Source organism: Diorhabda sublineata, chromosome 6, assembly GCF_026230105.1.
Source record: "Diorhabda sublineata isolate icDioSubl1.1 chromosome 6, icDioSubl1.1, whole genome shotgun sequence".
Lineage (NCBI taxonomy): Eukaryota > Metazoa > Arthropoda > Insecta > Coleoptera > Chrysomelidae > Diorhabda > Diorhabda sublineata.
This window is the reverse complement of record NC_079479.1, coordinates 4,145,191-4,166,220: the sequence shown is the minus strand read 5'-3', so window position 1 is coordinate 4,166,220 and position 21,030 is coordinate 4,145,191. Positions and strand designations below refer to the sequence as shown.

The 21,030-nt window shown below is 33.2% G+C and overlaps 1 protein-coding gene across 1 annotated transcript; it reads left to right on the top strand.

Moving 5' to 3' along the window:
- Window positions 1-2,223: 2,223 nt before the first annotated feature.
- LOC130445053 (uncharacterized) lies at window positions 2,224-17,449 on the top strand. The gene is made up of 8 exons (XM_056780540.1): window positions 2,224-2,502; window positions 9,957-10,074; window positions 10,769-10,913; window positions 11,373-11,475; window positions 13,397-13,426; window positions 15,226-15,407; window positions 15,856-15,969; window positions 17,012-17,449. The coding sequence occupies exons 1-8, from the start codon at window positions 2,412-2,414 to the stop codon at window positions 17,294-17,296; spliced, it is 1,068 nt and encodes a 355-aa protein (XP_056636518.1). The 5' UTR covers window positions 2,224-2,411; the 3' UTR covers window positions 17,297-17,449.
- The last annotated feature ends 3,581 nt before the right edge of the window (window positions 17,450-21,030 follow it).

Sequence of the window (21,030 nt, the reverse complement as noted above, 5' to 3'; positions counted from 1 at the left end):
CCGAAAGGCGCGCTGGGTTGCGATCACAGAACATCCGCTCGAAAAGTAAACCTCAACGGCAAACGCACGCTCCTCACTGTTCCAACGCATGATGGCGACTGAACTGTGCCGGGACAAAACTTTATAGTCCCCCCTCTCGAACGAGACCACTAGCACTCCGTTACGACATCTACCGACTAAATGGCGAACTTTTTAAAAAAGGAAGTTATGCTGCCGCACCCTGTATTTGTAAACCAAAAATTAATGATTGTTAAAAAAATTGTTAAAATTAGTTAATAAAGAGTTTTTGTTATATATGTAAACTGAATAATGTAAAGTTTATGGTACAACATTGCCCGTTTTAAAAAAAATATTGTACGTAATACGTCCCGAAAGTGGTGTTTTACTGAACTCGCAGGCGTGCACCACATTTGCCCACTCGTCCCCTTTCGAGAAGTGTTACATAAACTACTATTTTGAACCAATTTCTTGTTAAATTTTTTTTGTAAATTTTATTACCTTGTAGCAGGAGATAATGTCTTTCAGTAAAGCATGTTTACATTTTAGTATATGAAAATAAAAAACATAAAGACGTTTACAAAGATAAAATGAAAATTTAGCTCCATGCAATTTTTGACTATTAATCCATAGATATATTTAAGCTCTATAAACTTTTGAAGCTATTTTGTAGCATCGTCCTTCTGGAATTCGTCATGGTAATGAATATATAAAATTTTGATAAAATTTCAGATTGGTCTGTCATTAGAAAAGAGATTAAATTTCAGTTATTTCAATTATAGAAAATAATAATTCATAATATACAAGTCAAAATTCTTTTGTTTATAATCAAACGGTATTACATCAATTATGAGAGTTCATTGTGTTTGTATCACCTTCATACAGCCTTGAGTCACGTATTTTTATTTATTTTTCCAAGAAGTGTCACATTAAGATGCACGTTACGAGCTGATTCACCTTATAGAAATCTAAATATATTTTTATTGTATCCGTTTGTATTTAATTGAGTTTGCCCAATGTTTCTCAAAATTCTTCAAAATTATCATGTTGTTTTAGAAAAATGTGAAGTACATTATTTCATCACACCAGATACACTTTATAGTTAACAGAAAAAAAAACTTTTCGTGGAATAAACGACACATTATTGTTATATAATTCTAGCTATCATTAATATTTTTTATCCCAACAAAAAAATTTTATAAATCATCATAGATAATATGTATCTATACAGTAAGATTGTTGTATCTTTCTATTTTGGTTGGGAATGCCAACATTGTGCACCGAAATAATAAAAATAAAAGGAAATTAAAGTTAAAAGGCAATTATTCCGGCAATTTCCATTGTCAATATTAATGTAAAAATGCCCTATAAAACACAAACTAGGTACTATCGATCTGTGTCGAACAAAATCTGATAAGACGCAAAATTCAATTTAAAGGTTAATTTATACACTCGCGGCCGCATTGAGACCCTCGTAGCGTTCAAATAGACCCACGCTCGTGTTCAGGATCGCGCCTAGTTCGCGCTGAAAGATGGCTAAACAGGTATACAGAAACAAATTCAACCATTTTCCATTTCTGCATACTTTGGTGTTAATTGTGGTCGCAAATTTCTTTAATCAGAACTGAAAAATTATTGGTATGCTGCAACAATGTGAGAAGACCCCGGAAGACATTGCTGGATAGCTTTTGGTAAATCAGAGTTGATTGGAGACAAATATATTGAATATAAGTCAATAGATGGGACTTTTTATTTAATTACATTTCTGGTTGGTCCAAATAAGACCAGCCAATAAAATCCACATGAACAAAGGAAAATTTAAAAGTTTCCAGCACGAATTTGATCGTAACGCGAACGAGAGCGTCCGCGCGAGCGCTAACGTAAGAGCTTGTACATCAAATTTAACATTTCTCTTAAATTTTTGTGGAAATCAAATAAAACTATATATTTTTTGTCGCGTTTTTTGTATTTATGTTATTGTTTGAACTGATGGGTGCTTGCATTGTCTTCTGGTTTTCATGATTTTTTCGAGTAAAAAAATGCTGGTTTACTATTCAGAATTCAGAACATTCCATGTTGTTCTGATGGCCAGCTATTTTGAAAAATCAGTCGACATACTTTTTTTGTTGAACGTTTATATTTGTTTTTTTATATTCAACAGGTACAATTTTAATTATTCAATCAAGTAATTTCAAGTAAAAGTAGTGGGAAAAAGAAGTGTTGGTTAGTATTACATTGTCATTTAAATGAAATTTATCGATAGTGTGGGGATTACCTCAACTCGTTTTAATGTGACTTATATCAATGAAATTTACTCAGTCGGTGTCGAAGTTTCTTATGTGACGGTCACGGTAAAAACCGAAGAAAAGGTCGACTCGTTTCTCGCGATATTCGCTGATTGCAAATGACCCAAAATGTTAAAGACCAAATTTATCGAAATTGTAGCAACGGGACTTTGTTTTTTAGTTGTTTATGCGGGTTGTGAGAAATATGGTGATTTAAGAGGTAATTTCCTGATATCAATAATAGTTAATAATGTTAATACTATTTAACATATTGTTTAGCATCAATGTAACCTTCATTTGCAGTTTCTATGACGGATTGTTTTGATGCCAATGTTAAGATTATTTATTATAGTAATTTACAACAACATTTTAATGTACCAAATTTTTAGTTTTAATTTTTAAGGGAAAAATTGATAATTGGGAAGAAGTTTTTCTAATATTCTAACTTAATATAGGTACAATTTTCAACAATTTTTCTATATTTTTCTATATTTTATTAAAAGAGGAAATATCCATCAATAAATATACAAAAAACTGGCACGAATACGATTTCCGTGGCGCCCTATTTTGTAAATCGACCCAAAATAAGTCGAAAATGAAGAATAAAATTTTTCGATATCTCGCTTCGTTTTCGAGATATTGATACTTGAAGTTGGAAAAATTTATTTTTATTTAATATTTGTACTAGCTTTCACCCGCGGCTTCGCTCGCATCGAGATATAGATCTTTGAATGTAGAAAAATTGCCAACAACCTACAAAAATCCATAACTCCACATTAAATGTCCGCGCCTAGCTCCTCTCCAACTCAACCGAATTAAGTGTTCAAAAACTCAAAAGAAAAAAGGTGTTTCAGCGAGTGTTCTTATATCAAAACGAACTCTGTAGCTATATTAGAACCTGAGGTATAGACCTTTGAATGTAGAAAAATTGCCTAAAACCTACAAAAATCCATAACTCCACATTGAATGTCCGCGCCTAGCTCCTCTCCAACTCAACCGATTTAAGTGTTCAAAAACTCAAAAGAAAGAAGGTGTTTCAGCGAGTGTTCTTAAACCAAAACGAACTCTGTAGCTATATTAGAACCTGAGATATAGATCTTTGAATGTAGAAAAATTGCCAAAAACCTACAAAAATCCATAACTCCACATTGAATGTCCGCGCCTAGCTCCTCTCCAACTCAACCGATTTAAGTGTTCAAAAACTCAAAAGAAAGAAGGTGTTTCAGCGAGTGTTCTTAAGCTAAAACGAACTCTGTAGCTATATTAGAACCTGAGATATTAATCTTTGAATGTAAAAAAATTGCCAAAAACCTACAAAAATCCAAAACTCCACATTGAATGTCCGCGCCTAGCTCCTCTCCAACTCAACCTATTTAAGTGATCAAAAACTCAAAAGAAAGAAGGTGTTTCAGTGAGTGTTCTTAAGCCAAAACGAACTCTGTAGCTATATTAGAACCTGAGGTATAGACCTTTGAATGTAGAAAAATTGCCTAAAACCTACAAAAATCCATAACTCCACATTGAATGTCCGCGCTTAGCTTCTCTCCAACTCAACCGATTCAAGTGTTCGAAAACTCAAAAGAAAGAAGGTGTTTCAGCGAGTGTTCTTAAACCAAAACGAACTCTGTAGCTATATTAGAACCTGAGGTATAGACCTTTGAATGTAGAAAAATTGCCTAAAACCTACAAAAATCCATAATTCCACATTAAATGTCCACGCCTAGCTCCTCTCCAACTCAACCGATTTAAGTGTTCAAAAACTCAAAAGAAAAAAGGTGTTTCAGCGAGTGTTCTTAAATCAAAACGATGTCTCTATCTTGAATAGAACCTGAGATATTCAGGATAGAACGTGTGTATGTGAAAAACTCCCATAAGTAATGTACAGAGGGAAATCGCATTTGAGTATAACTTGAGAATGGTGAAAATTAGATGAAATCCGATAGTTGATGCCTGATCTGTGCATCAATACCTTTCATTGAAAAAAAAATTAAGCAAATCGGTTGGGTGGAACGCCTGAACGGACTCTAAATGGAAATCATCAATTTTTTTAATATATAAGATATGTTTATGAAAAATATATATAAAAGGACTAGTTCGTATAGAAAAGGACTGAGGATATTAGTCTATATGTTTAAAAAGTTTGTCTTTTAATGAACTGTCTAGTCAGTTTGTTAAAGGTCTAGTCTATTTATATACGTATATGTATATTTCTAAGATATTTAAACACAATTTTTTTATTTATTTATTATTCATTAACAAACTACCTAACCTAACCTAACCTAACTCAACATAACCTAACCTAGTCTAACCTAACCTAACCTAACCTAACCTAGCTTAAATAAATAACTTTTGAAAGCATTCAGAACGTACTTTTTGCTCGAAAGCGGATATTTTTACATTAAATTACTAATTAAATCTTCAAACTATCATTAAATATTTTTTTTTATTTTATAAATAATGAAAAACAATCTAAAATTCTTGATGATGTTAAGTTATATTCATCAGAGAGTGATGAAAAATGGCTCATTTTGCTATAAAAATCTGTTTTTTTCAATATAATTTTTAAAGTATCAGGGTAAATAATATAAAAATTAAATAAAAAATCTTTTGTTTATCGAATTACAAGATTCATATTGAATTTGAGGTGACAAAATATTAATTTGAAACGAAGTATTGAACGCTATCTGTTCAGCAAAGCGAATTTTGAACTAACATTCGATTACAACTTCATTTTCATTCTTCATTTTCGATTTATTTTGGCCCAATTAAGCCAAATCCGCTATTAAATCGTACTCTCCCCAAAATATTAATTTGAAGATACTATCATAAAAATTAATAGTTATATAAATAATTGAATAACTTCTTTCCCGCACTTCTGATAAAAAAGTAGCAAAAAATGTTACTTTTTATAATCATGAAACTAAATACCTAATTTACTTTATTTTTGTTTCAACGATGTGACTTTTTAACTTATTTTTAACCATTAAATTAATTAATTAAATTATATAAATTCTAATATTATATAAAGACAACCTTGATATTCCAATTATTCTATGGTTTTAAGCCGACGCTCAACAAGCTCTTTTAAACCGTGGTAAAACCATTCCTTGTACTTGGATGCATGAAATTAGCGCACTGCATTTTCAGCATTTGCCTCCTTGGAATTTCAACGAAGGAATGCAAATAGAAAATAAAAATAATGTGCTTACCATCACTGCTGACACTAACACACAAACTGCTGGTGTTGAGCTAACTATCTCAAGTAGGCAGATTGAGGCCTTGGAAATAACCAAGAAAAAGAAGTGATTCGTTGCTTGATGTAAGCAGATTGATGTCACGAAATCGGATCACTTCTTACTAATGAATGAATAACCACCCTATACCCACCCTCCTCTTGATAATGATTCTAAAGGTCGAGAATTTTCGAAATTCCAATGCCGGGTACTCATATATACGTTCTCTGTCCTCCCAATCGCCATGAGACCACGGTACGTATTTCTTTTTATTCATCTGGTATTTTCCGATCTTTTTACGTTGCCATACCATAAAAATCCCTTTTGGTCGATGGATTCAATAGTACTCTTACTCATGTTCATCCGTCTATGTATCCCATTAAACGTTATTCTGTTTTTTTTTTAGTTGGGTTTAGTTGTTTAATGCATATTCGTTACTGTCCCATTCTAGTTTTGATTCCTTTTTCCGTTATTGCGTCCTTGATAATAAATTAAAATTTCGCGGTTTTCATTTACTTCTAGATTATTTATCCTTTTCTCGGTCATTGCCAGATATTCTGTTTATTTCAAGTCCTACTTTCTCATACTCCTCCTTTGACTTTCTCCTTGTATAACCCAGAGCTTCCTCATCCTATGCCATGACTACTTGGTAGTCCGCAAAATTTAATTATTATAGATGTTCATTTCTGACTGAAATTTTCATTCCCTCGCATTTTTTTTTTTCAATGTTTCCATGGAACTTTTGAACACAGCAGGTGATGTGGAAAATCTCATCGGAGTTCTTTAGTTGTTACAAAACTGTTGGTGGTGCTGTATCCATATTTTATACTGACTTCATTTTGTACCATAGCTCCCTATATTCTATTCCTTGAAACTGTATAATAAATAAGCCTTATTTAGGTCAATAAATGCTAATTGGTTTTGTCTTTTTTCTCTTCTAGGAGTTGTCTATTTCGCTATTTTTTTTTAGTATATTTTCTCAAATCCTGTTTTCATGTATCCTCTTGTATAATCTTTTCATTATAGGCACGAATTAAATCCCAAGATAGTTCTCACATAGTTTGAGTTCTCCGTTTTATGATTCTTCCTGTATGTTTTTTCTAATATTTGACTAATCCCGCCATCAACAACATTAAAAGTTCACACTTCCTGTTATATTTGAGAAAAGAAGTAGAAAGTAATCGAATGTCAGTTTCGCTAAAGATTTAACGTTTCATAGATGGCGTTTATCGACAAACTACGGTTTAAACGTCACCGGCGGTCTGGGGAAAATTTAAACTTTAGTTCAACATGAAACGGAGGATCCTAATCCAACAAAATTTTTATATGTTCATAAAGGGTTTTGTTAAAATTATTGAAGATTTATATTTGATGAATTCGACGATGATGTTGAAGAAATTATCAACAAAACAAATAAACAAAAAGTTATTCGTCATTTATTTGTTTTTCTTCTCCAAAAAATATTTCCGCGTCAGTGACATTTGGCAGAAAAATGTCTGTTCAACTGTGACCTGTATATGTAGAACAATCTTGTTTAATCTTATATGTATATTAAAAAAATTGATGATTCCATTCCGAGTCCGTTCAGGCGTTCCACCCAACCGATTTGCGTGATTGTTTTTTTCAATGAAGGGTATTGATGCACAGATCAGCCATCAACCATCGGATTTCATATAATTTTCACCATTCTCAAGTTATAATCAAATGCGATTTCACCTTGTACATTACTTATGGGAGTTTTTCACATACACACGTTCTATCCTCAATATCTCAGGTTCTATTCAAGATAGAGACTTCGTTTTGGTTTAAGAACACTCACTGAAACACCTTCTTTCTTTTGAGTTTTTGATCATTTAAATCGGTTGAGTTGGAGAGGAGGTAGGCGCGGACATTCAATGTGGAGTTATGGATTTTTGTAAGTTTTTGGCAATTTTTCTACATTCAAAGATCTATATCTCAGGTTCTAATATAGCTACAGAGTTCTTTTTGGTTAAAAAACACTCGCTGAAACACCTTCTTTCTTTTGAGTTTTTGAATACTTAAATCGGTTGAGATGGAGAGGAGCTAGGCGCGGACATTCAATGTGGAGTTATGGATTTTTGTAGGTTTTTGGCAATTTTTCTACATTCAAATATCTATATCTCAGGTTCTAATATAGCTACAGAGTTCTTTTTGGTTAAAAAACACTCGCTGAAACACCTTCTTTCTTTTGAGTTTTTGAATACTTAAATCGGTTGAGATGGAGAGGAGCTAGGCGCGGACATTCAATGTGGAGTTATGGATTTTTGTAGGTTTTTGGCAATTTTTCTACATTCAAAGATCTATATCTCAGGTTCTAATATAGCTACAGAGTTCTTTTTGGTTAAAAAACACTCGCTGAAACACCTTCTTTCTTTTGAGTTTTTGAATACTTAAATCGGTTGAGATGGAGAAGAGCTAGGCGCGGACATTCAATGTGGAGTTATGGATTTTTGTAGGTTTTTGGCAATTTTTCTACATTCAAAGATCTATATCTCAGGTTCTAATATAGCTACAGAGTTCTTTTTGGTTAAAAAACACTCGCTGAAACACCTTCTTTCTTTTGAGTTTTTGAATACTTAAATCGGTTGAGATGGAGAGGAGCTAGGCGCGGACATTCAATGTGTAGTTATGGATTTTTGTAGGTTTTTGGCAACAAAAGCTAGTATTAGTTTAAATCATAGTTTAAACTCAAGTTTAATCTTCAGTTTTACCCTAAGCTGTAAAATTGGACCTAATTACGAACAAATTTCTTTGATTAATGTTTTTAATATTTATTTATTTGCAAAATCTTAAATTTCTTATAATTTCTTTCCTATTTATTTTTTGAATCTACGTTATTTTAGAGATTTAACAATATTTTTAAATCAAAACATGAACATAAATAATGTTTTTAACTTGACGTACTCTTCGTTTTTATGGTCAAATTTCGATACAATTTATTGTAAAATCATCAATGACTATTATGAAACTAAAATTTGGTCAAAGTATGGTTGAAACAGTTCCTGTTTCCTGATAATATCCAGAATCGTTATCAACTTCTATTCACCGATTACGTAATGAAAGAAAATGATTATTACCCAAAAAATACCTCAAACCGCAATTTAAACATTGGTTTTTGTTAAACTACTGGTCGTTTCTAGAAAAATTACTCGTTTCCATGGTGAAACAATCGTGTTTATCATATTTGACATGATTTTATTATAAGTTGACTAATTATTTATTGTCTTTTTGTTGTACGTATTCAAATATATTTTATGACTATAATAAAACAATAATAAAAATTTGAAAATAAACAATCTTACTTAATGGAAATTTGGTGGACACTTTATTAGTAAAAAAGGAAACTACGAATGTTTCCAATAGCCGTCAGGGAATTAACTAGTTCATATTAAATCTATTGCGTAGGCAACTATACATACGACTTTCTCTTAAGCGCAGCCCCCTAGAAACTATCCATTCATACTACAGAAACGTGACGGCTAATTATTTTTTTTACTCTCAACAATTAGACTGTATACTATATCCTCAATAAGTCTTGTGATTGACACACAGATAGCGCTGCCAAATCCATATGACGTTTATGAAGAACCAACTTTCAAAAAACAAATTTCAAGTAGTCGGAAAAAAGTGACAGATATATGACAATTGATGAAAAATAGATCCATCACTTCACTCCGGAATGAAAACGATCATCATCTGAGTGGACTGCAGCTGGTGGACCACGTCCGAAGCCTTCAAAGGCACAAAAACTACTTCTCCAGACTACCTCCAAAAGGGAGAGTCAATCAATAGAGTTGTTGGATCGTTTGTATACAAAAAAACGAACTCGTACTCGAAGAGAAAACTTCTTTGTTCACCAAGACAACGCACCGATTCACAAGTGGATGGCAATGATGGTTAAATTGAACAAATTGCTTCCTCATCCACCGTATCGTTCAGATATGGCCCCCAGTGACTACTGGCTATTCGCTGGTCACAAAAAAATGCTGGACGGTAATAAATTCACATCAAATGAAAAATCAACGGCATCGAGAAGTTAGTAAAGCATTGGAAGTGCTGGTATTGCTCATGAAGATGATTACATTGATAAATAAAAACGATTTTTGGTAAAAAATGTGTTTTTCTTAGTTAGTCACACGACTTATTGAGTGATGTTATACTTGCTCTATTAATAAATTTATTAATTACTCTCAGAAATTTTATACAACTTCATACAATTTCTTAATTACAGTGTGTATTTAACAAGTTTGCTTCCATAAATGGTAAAGGAACTTTTAATACTCTCAATCGAATTTTGTTGGAAATATAGTTGATTAAAATGATAATTTAATACAATAATTACACAATAACAAAAATCCAGACACTTTTTTGTATCTTGATTTCTTTGTGAAATGAAACTTCTCATTTCAGTTTTTTTCAGATGAGTCCCTGCTTAATGAGAGGGATTCAGATTCCTACAATCCTTACAGGCATCCTGTAAGAGGAGCACGAGATGTTTTCCCGATATTTTATGAACCACCTCATCACAATCATGAATGGTGAGTACTGTCCAGTGTTATTGACCTCTCCTAAATGCTTTGGGTTACTCATATCATTACTCGCGATAGAGTAGATTCCCCAGAACAATTCCGCAATATTTTCAACAATTAGAAACACAAAATTTCAAGCAAATTCGTTGTTCAAATTTTTTTAGTTAACCAATATCGGCAGACAAGTTTTTCGTAACAAAAAATGTTGGACGAAAGTGGGTAAAAGTCGAGTCCAAAGATTCCGTTACTTGTTATGCTGGTGTACCTTGTAACGATAATGATACAATTTATTAAATTATTGTGTTTAAAAATCGATACGTACGGTGCCATTCTGTATATATATAATACTTTTCCACCTACTCGTCCATGACGAATGACATTTTTTTAATTTTGGAAAGAGTCCAAAGTTCGCATAGTGCTGAATCTAATATACGAGGGGATGGTCCCAAAAGTACCTGGCCCAATATATAAAATTTTTCAACGTAATCCATAGTTTTGAGAATTTTCATTCGTTTTTGAGACGTGGAACGTCTCTACCGTTCCTCAATCTTAACTAACTCTTCTCCGCATTTAAAACACAGTCCTAATTATCACCATAGACAGATATATATAAACGTTATTCAAGATTCGTGATCTAGACACGTGAAGTATATTAGTTATAGGTATGAAAATTTATTAAAAGTGTTTTATAATTCTATTTAAGGTATTTACCACCAGAACATCAACTCCAGAATCGTAGCCACGATATCGATCAACGAGGATCATCAAATATTTTGAAAACTGTATCCTATCCTCAGGAATTACTCGATGAAAATGCACCAAATGTCAATGAGTCTGACAGTAGTGAGGTATATAATAAAATTTTTATTTTATTATGTAGTTAGAAACTAAAATGCTACGTGCTACACGTTTGACATTTATTATTATTAAATTACGTGTTTAAGTGAGAATTAGTTATGCAGGACAAATTTCACTTTGTGAGAGAATTATATATTCTACTGAAGGTGTCTACGATGAGCTAAACCGGTCAATTATCTAAAATAAGACTTGGCCAAACCAAATAAATCCACGACTTTGATTACACTACATTTAATATTATCATTTTAATGATTTATTCGTCATATTAATTTACTAAATTTGATCCTAATTTGTGAAAATAATATAAAAATTTTTAAATAAACTTTCAAAGTTTTCCACACTTGTCACATTTTTACATTAGTACTAATAAAGTCGACAAATATGTCCTATGGATTTAAACTATCAATATTTTTGTGTTAATATATTTCTACAACTATTTTCTTTTCTAGATACCATTGGAAATTGCGAAACAAATTGATACTCTCGGTATTAATGAGTTTCTAGCTAATTATGTCGACGGATTTGAAGATGATCAAACTCCTTCTTTTTCGGGTATGTGTTTGAAAATGCATAACAGCACAGTTCTTATAACAAATATCATAGAACAGAAAAAAATAAATAGTTATACTTTCTTATCTGAATTTTCACTAGAAAGTCATCGAATAAAATACGAGGTCTGACTATTAAATAACGAGCGCTTTAGTGAGGACCGAGAGAGCACTGAAGATGACCAGCGCCCAGGTCGCCCTGTGACTGTTTCAACTCCGGAAACAGTGACCAAAATCAACCAAATTATTCGTGTAGATCGTCGAATGAGCATCCGGATGATTGCCGAAGCTGTAAACGTCGATAAAAAACGGTTAGAAAAATTTTACACGAGGAATTACACATGACAAAAGTATGTGTGAAGTTGCCAAAAAATCTGACTCCTGACCAAGATTATTTGGCCAGAAAGCACACTCCAGTGCTCGAACACCCGTCGTACTCACCAGATTTGGTACCGTGCGAATTTTTTTTGTTTTGCGAATCTGGTTTGAAAGGGACCCGATTTGAGTCGATTGAAGCGGTAAAACAAAAAACGTCAGAGCTCCTAAAGGCCCACACCAAAGAAGACTTCCAGCACTGCTTCGAACAATGGAAAAAACGTATGAAAAGGTGTGTGACGATGGAAGGGGACTATATTGAAAGGGGGCATTCGAATGTAGAATAATTTTCATAATAAAAACCCTTTTTCGTGCGTGTACATCGTCGATTGAGCATTCGGATGATTGACGAGGCTGTAAACGCCGATAAAGAAACGGTTAGAAAAATTCTACACGAGTAATTATATATGACAAAAGTCTGTGCGAAGTTGGTGCCAAAAAATCTGACTCTTGACACGCCGTATTCTCCAGATTTGGCACCGTGCCACTTTATTTTGTTTCTAAAGATAAAATCTACTTTGAAAGCGGTGAAGCAAAAAACGGCAGAGCTCCTAAAGGCACTCACCAAAGAAGACTTCCAGCATTGCTTCGATCAATGGAAATAACGTATGGAAAGGTGTGTGTCGAGGAGAAGGGTGTATATTGAAGGGGAGTATTCGATGTACAGTAATTTTTATAATAAAACCCTTTTTCGTAACCAATCTCGTTATTTAATAGCCAGACCTCGTATATTATAAAATGTAAATGAGGAAACCCTAAGGAATGATAATAGTTTATACATAAATAACAAAATATTTCCATAATTTTAAATATTCATACAGTATATTTTGAAAGAAAAGTTAGTATACGAATGTTTCAAAAAGTTTTTCTTTCAATCTTTATACTAAAATTGCCGTGGATACATATTGATTTATTTTGATTTTGACGTTTCCAATATTTAATATTTCGACGATTTGCTTGCAATACTGACGAAAATATTGATGAAATTATAGAATCAAACATACCAAACATCATATTCAAAATTATTAACAGCATGCGTATTAAAAATACATCTTCGTCAGTTTGGATCTTCACTTAACTTTTCTAATTGTTCTTTTGTTAATTGCATCTGTTAATAAATTGTTTTTGCTCTGTTTTTCCTCTATAATTTTCTATTCAAATAACCCTCGAACATTGATAAATGCACAAAAATTTTATAACAATATTCTGAAGCTAGTTTCTTGCCCATGGCGTCGATCTATTTCCAAGCGAAAAGCTTTCGAAATCTGTTATACTACTACTGAAAATAGGATTTTTTCAATAAGTGGAAACATCTTTCAAATATTTATACAGAGGTTACTCAATTTTAAAAGCAATTATTCAAGCTCTTTATTTGTCTATAGACTATATCAATACAGTTCGAAACAGGGCTTTCCGTTTACGTTCTCGTGGAAATTAATGAGAGCTTTCCAAAGTTCTGCCACTAAATTAATTTACGAGATAAAACAATAATGATTTGAATTACTCATAATGTTTGATTTTGAAAATTTAAAAACACATTTTCTTTTCAGTTAGATTTGGAGGTGACGAACGCGAACGAAGTAAGTACCAAACAAATCTAGAAAATAAAATAGATTCTTGATAAGAAAAAAACTTACATATTTTACATTTGCAGCAGAAGTATAAATTGGATTTTTTCTAGTAACGGTATTTCATTGTTGAAAAGAAACTACGTTGGAAAAATTTGTCTAAAAATCCCTTTAGAATCAACATCTAGATCAAATTTCGAAATCAGTTGTCAATATTGCGCATTTTTCAATACGATTTCGGAATGCTGCAAAAGCTTCCTTTACTTGGTCCCTAGTACTTGATCCAACTAGACAAGCTACTCTGTTTTTTCCTCATCTGTTATACCCTTTCCCATATAAAAAAAATCTATTATTGTAAGGTCTGGAGATCTAGCAGGCCAACATTCTACCAAATCATCTTTCACCAAACTGATTACTCAGTCGCCATGTTAAAGAAATGAGTTTGTCGAATAGTTGAAGGAAGTTCGTCACTAAATCTAGCAGAATTTATAAATAAGTTGCTAATTGAACGTTCTTTCAATAGTTTCTAGTTCATATGGCACATCAAACATTCACTATCTTTTAAGACTGCCTTCTTACTTCAATGAGTAATGGGGATTGTGTTCGCTCCAATATCGAGAGTTTTAGGAAGACGGAACACCTAAAGTACTTTCTTCGGGAGAGATTATTAATTTCTGCTTTTTAAAATAGTATCCCCTAAGAAAAATAGAGCTGCATTTTCTCCGCCACTGTTTTTTTTTTCGTAAATTCTCAATAAAATGTGTTTGTATTTACGCGTCGATGTGTCTGAGTGACAAATCGAGATCTATTGAATTTGAAGCAAAATACTAGCATCAGTTTCATCTTAAGCTGAATGCTTTGTTAATTTTCAAATACTCAATGTTTCACAACTAAAATTGTATTAGAAATTATACTTTAACCAAGCAAGTCTGGACCATAAGAAATTAAAATATTTAAAACTATCCATTTTACCGAAATAAAAATGGCCTTTATTTCTCTTCCCGAGAGAGAGAGCACAAAATACAAAACATCAATTATTACTGGACGAAACTTTAAAAACCACTAGGTACATACTAATCAAATTACTTTATGAATCGAGAGATCTCACAGTCTACTCTCATACTAGCGGTTTGCGAGAGTCTGCGAGGCGGAGCGGGCGCTCAACGCGTGCGTCGCGAACACGCCGCGAACACACCGCGGGTTCGTGGCAGAAATGCAACGTTTTCGTCGACGAAAACGAAAGCATCGATAAATTAATCGAATGGAAGAAGGGAGCGATTACTTTATGTTGTTTTGCAAACGAATAAAAAATAATCCAAAAAAAAATATCAAGACTTACATTTTATGAATTGTTGCATCTGATACAAACTGATTTAAGACGTGAAGACGCAAATTTAATATTAGGCTCGTAATTACTATAAGGTATGGTATGTTATGTTATTAGGTTGGCGTTTGTACGCGACAGTACAAAATGGCGTCCAAGCTACTATTCGAAACGAATTCGCTGCACGTGCGCGGCGTGATCGTTGCGCGCTCGCTCCGCTTTGAAGACTCTCGTAATCCGCCTTTAATTCTTATTCTGTAAGTGTTTTTTCAAACTTCTCTTCCTCAATTCGCCATTACACTAATAGAAAATAATCTATGGAAATTTTTCCTGAATTCGTGTTAGCAAACTCATTTTTCTATTAATCCTCCTTGCTTAAGTATGCTTCAAGCATATAACGCCTTTAATATATGCAACACATTACTTTAAACAAATAAATAACCTCATTTTTTTAATATGTAATCTACTAACTCAAGTTATTTAACAGGTGCAGCAATTCCAGCAAAGGCTAAATGCTCAGTTGAAAATACTACGATTGAAGTAGCAAATTCAGATGACCCGACAGTGTTCTACATGCCAAAATGTACCAAAATAGAACGATGTAGTGGATGTTGTTCTCACAAAAAATTAGCTTGTCGAGCAATAGAATCGGAAGATATATTGGTAGAGGCAAGTATAATTTTTTTCGACTACAAACTGATTTATTCTACAAATGTTAAGGTCATCGAAAAAGTATAGTATACAAAACGTGCTGAATGAATATGACATATATCTACATTATCATCATTTATCTTGTCCATAGAGAAAATATTAAAGATAGAGACAGCGGATATGAGGGAAATTGTACTATTAGACGAAAAAGAAAGAGCACCAGTTTACCATTTTCTATTTCCCTTTTCTGGCCAATAAAATCAAAACTTGTTATTCTTCTCTTCTATCCTTTCTACCACTAAAAACTTCGACGTTATTTCGATGGAATCAAAGTATAGTAGAAAGAAATAGAGAGTGGAACACCGATGTTCTTTTTCTCTCTTCATTTGAACAAGTTCCCATTCCTCGCTCTCTCTATCCTTAATTATTACACTCTATTTTCTATTTCAAAGTATATTTTCTTTAGGTATATAAACTCAAATGGAAAGTGATGAATAAGAAGTTCAATTACGTCTCGAAAGAAGTAATACCAATAGAAAGACACATTCAGTGCAGCTGCGAATGCAAAACTAGACCAGAGGTAAAATATCATATGTTATTAATATTAATTCTATTTAGCACATATCGCATGTCAAACTATGAAAAGACGACGTAAAGTTAGGTTAGATTAACAACGCGATCACCCTGAACTATTATAGGTTATTCCTCAATGTAGCCACGGAATTTTCCTAGTGTCTATGCAACCGCTAAAACCTGGAGTTCGCTTGTATAGTAATTTTGTTCTTCTGGGGTAAATAAACGACTCGCGTACTCGATGGGTCTTTCCTCAGAGTACTCCCTCTGCAGTAAACAAGCTCCGAGCGCATAGGAACTAGCGTCAGTGCGAAGGATAAAGAAAAAATCTGTTCGAGCTTTTGCAGGAGTATTGAAAGAGGTTTGCTGATTTTAGAAAACTATTCAATGAAGCGTCTGAACCATGAACAGTCTAGGAGGAAAGAAGTCAACTGTTTTACATTTATCGAGGATGCTCTATCCAAAATAGAGGACACCAGGTCCGAATCCGGCTTGATTCCCTATGGAGTGATGATATAACCGAGATATCTTACGGAATCTCAGCAGAAAGTGAACTTGGTGTGATTTAAGCAAAGCTTGAATACTTTAAGACGAAGAAAAACCTTTTCAATGTCTTGTAAGTGAGTTTGAAAAGAAGAAGAGATAATAATTAAGTCATACAAGTAGGCTAGGAAATAGACGTTTTGTAGATCGGCGCTGAATCGATCAATAAGGCGCTAAGAAGTCGAGGGACTAATTATTGTTGATTCTGAGGGGTAAGCGTAATGATGATATTGCACTTTACCCAAAATTGAATATATATTAACTTAATGTAAGAAAGTAAAAGTGAATGTTACGATTGAAATAATATAATTGGCGCCTAATTTATTTTGCCTCTGTCATACGTCACAGTTCACTGTCAACGGGAGCTGATGGCCTCGATTATGAGAGAGATTAGCCAATATTGGCTGGTGGTGTGAATTATGTTCCAAAGCTTACAATTTATCAATAAAACATGTAATATCTTTGAACTTAAGAGTTCGATGGTCTTATTCTTTTCAAATTTTCAGGATTGTCTTCCATATCAAAAGTACGTTGAAGCGAATTGCGTATGTGCTTGCACCAATACTGACGAAGAATTGAAATGTATTGAAGATAGTAAAAAGAAATATTGGGATCCTGTTAGTTGTTCTTGTAAATGTTTAGAATATAAGGAGTGTTTTACAGGATCTATTTACGACCAAAATGAATGCATTTGTAAAGATGCTCCACAAAGAAGAAACGTCAAATTGGAAAATCACGAGTATAGTAGAGAAAATTCACAATTACGAAGAAAATTAGTATCACTGTTGTAAGGGATCATACGAAAACTAGTTTTTCAAATGTACTGAAAGGTATTTAGTATGAATTATGTGACTAAAAAAACCAAATATATAAAATTGTTAAGTTGTTATTATCACGTTGTGTCTTTATTGGTTTTGATTGAAATAAATTATTTTTAATAATCACTAGTTTTTTTTTTTTCATCATAAGATTGTGCTCCTCTACTAATATATACTCAAATGGTAATCTGTTAAACTGAACAGAGTACGGAAACGAGTCTGTCTCATCAAAGCGCTCGAAGCACTTTACCCGAATATCTCCTCAAAAGACTCCTCACCTGCGAGCAGTCCATTCTCAGGTACTGCCAATAAAATAGTAGATTCAGCCCCAGCAACACTGTCTAAATCAATACAGACATAACCCCCCTCTCTCTATGATTTGTACCATCGAATCAAATAACTCCACTGCGGCTCCTCGGCTCAAAACCCAAAAGGAAACTCTCTTATCCACCTCTTCGGCTGCTAGCAACAGCATACGATGACCTCCCTGAAATCTAGTTCAACTTCCTTGATAACTCTCCCATATCCATAAGACCCCCACCCCACACACTCTTTGTCGATCGTCGGTGTTGTAGGTTTTCTGCGGTTTCCCTGCAACATGGTGAAAAAATCAACAAAAAATGGATACAATATTCCAAAAAATCTAAACAAAACGGCATCGAGAAGAACCGTTTTTATTTGCAAGCTCTCTTTTCGTTTTCTTCTAGCCAAAAATCCTGAACTCCGCTTTACCTTTTCCAGAAAAGTTAGCAAACACAATCCCACACGACCACTACAACTCTAGCCCTGCAGAGGAGCAATTCCTACATCAGGGCCCACTCCAACAAACACTCCTATTAATATTTTCTTTATCCTACCAAATTTTATCCAATGAGTTAATATTGTTTAAATATCTCTTGCTAAAATCGAAATAGTATAATATTGAACAATTAAATATTTGAGAGGGTCTGGCTATTAAAAAGCGAGACTGCACGCCTAGAGGGCGCCCTAAAAACAGGAGCAACGTAACAATCTCAAATTTTTCGTTAAATTTAAAAAAAAACCTTTAAATTGTTGCAAGAGATCTATGTGGATAATTCTCTATCTCGTGCACGTGTTTTAGTGATAGTCGAGGGAGTACTGAAGTTGACCAGCGCCCAGGACGCCCTGTGACTGTTTCAACTCCCGGAAACAGTGACCAAAATCAACCAAATTGTGCGTGTAGATCGTCGAATGAGCATCCGGATAATTGCCGAAGCTGTAAACGTCGATAAAAAATTTTACACGAGGAATTACACATGACAAAAGTATGTGTGAAGTTGCCATAAAATCTGACTCCTGACCAAGATTATTTGGCCAGTAAGCACACTCCAGTGCTCGAACACCCGTCGTACTCACCAGATTTGGTACCGTGCGACTTTTTTTGTTTCCGAATCTGGTTTGAAAGGGACCCGATTTGAGTCGATTGAAGCGGTAAAACAAAAAACGTCAGAGCTCCTAAAGGCCCGCACCAAAGAAGACTTCCAGCACTGCTTCGAACAATGGAAAAAACGTATGGAAAGGTGTGTGACGATGGAAGGGGACTAGATTGAAAGGGGGCATTCGAATGTAGAATAATTTTCACAATAAAAATCCTTTTTCGTAACCAGTCTCGTTATTTAATAGCCAGACCTCGTAATGTTAGATCGTACTTTTCGATGGAATACTCATTCAACTTAACACGTTGACTGCCACGGTAAGGTTCAGAATTCCGTTTAAAATGACAATTTGATTTAATTACATTATATTATTAAATTTTTATAATTATATTTTTGTTCGTTTTTTAATAAATTTTCTGTTCATGCTAGCCAGCATTTATTTTTTTGATAGATAGAAACCATCTATCGATATTCCGAGTTTAATCGTATGTGGATCCTCCATTCCCATCTGACATTTTTTCCCGAAAATTTGAGAGTTGTCAGTGATCAGCAGGATGAAAGGTTCCACCAAGATATTAGAACAATGAAAATTCGGTTTCAAGGACGATGTTATTCGGCCATGATGGGTGATTACTGTTGGTGCAATAAATATTAAATATTTTACCAACGAATATGGTTCTATAAATGTAACATGAAATGTTACAATTATTTTTTTCATATTTTCGTATTTCTATAGGTCCATTTTATCACAATATGCTATTCATTCTTGTGTTATTACAAAATTTTTTTTTATCGACCAGTGTAAACAGTATATATAGGCAACTCAATACACATTGTTGTATGGCAACTAGTATAATGATGAATGTTGTTTACAGGAGTTCCGAAACTAAACGAAGTGAACCGATCATTGCATAATATATTCTTTCTGCTCTAACGTGAACAGATAATCAGCTGACAGTTTATTTTTCAACAATTAGGTCGAAATAAATTAGGATCGATTCAAAAGAAACTCATTTCTGACGCAAATCATTAACCAATAAGTAATAACATAGTCTGCACGCCGAATTACCTGCTACGTCTAACGTCTTCAGGTGTTTGCTGAGATGACAGTGCACCGATAGGACTCTCGTTAGTATTCGTTGATTATTCTTATTCAGGTTGGTACATTCAAAGGATCTTCACTGGTTATAGTTTTCCAGAAGAGTCTTTGCCTGTCTCAGTCCCTGTAGGTTGTCCCAATAATTGGTTTTGCTCCTATCTACCTCTTTTACAGCGCTTTTTCCATTGTTCTGTAGCTGATACCACAGAAGAAGTAAGCGACTATACTTGTTAGCACGCGAAATTAACAATTAGAAAACAGGTATAAACAATTAAATTTTTTTAAATCTCTATTAGGAATATTATTAACTATTGCATGAAGAATTGGAAAAAGAAATATTATTTGTATTTTGATTTATTTTTATATTTTTCATGGGTCAAACGTACCTATATACGAGATTTTTCGAACCTTTAAAAATTCATATATCTAAAAATATTAACTTTATCGTGAAAAGTACTTTTTCATTTGTATTTCAATAATACATATTACAAAAATTTGTCTGGTTGAAAAATAATTCCTTGCAATAGGGTACTTACCTTTTTTAAAAAGTATTTTTTTTGTGTTCATGCAATAAACACAACTTTATTGAACTATTTTTACTGGAAAAAGTGTGTCATTATAGTACAGATATAAACATTCTAATAAGGGAAATATTTAGTCCTTTTTCTGTGAGATTTTGATTCAAAGAATTGCGAATTTTATTATCAATCATATTTATTATGTACTGGATTATGTCATTACTAGAAAATGCATTCTTTTTTAAAATGATTTGGATAATTCAACTCTGCCGCTGGAGAAGTATCAGTAAAAAATTATTTTTTCATGAACGTCGAAAAAATACTGTATGCAACTAGTGCACTTGTATGAAATAATGTCAGAAAGGAAAAGATTTAAGTGAAAATAATTGAAGGATTTTGAATTGAGCTTTTAAGAAAAATTTAAAAATATTTTGTAGAACTTCCTGGCACTTTTATTATTTTATTATCGGTTGGGTATACATTTATCTAATTTTTCGTCACATTCACTAAATAGAATCAAGCTGTCATTCTTTTTATTTGTGCTTCAACCGCTAAGTGTTATTAGCATTTAACTTTACTTAATTCTACTATAAATTACTATTATCATCTTTCAGGTATTGTATTGTTTTTTGTATCTGTTTAGAGTTATTAGATTTTTGTTCACTACACTGAAGATTGTTCTTTTCTCTTTTC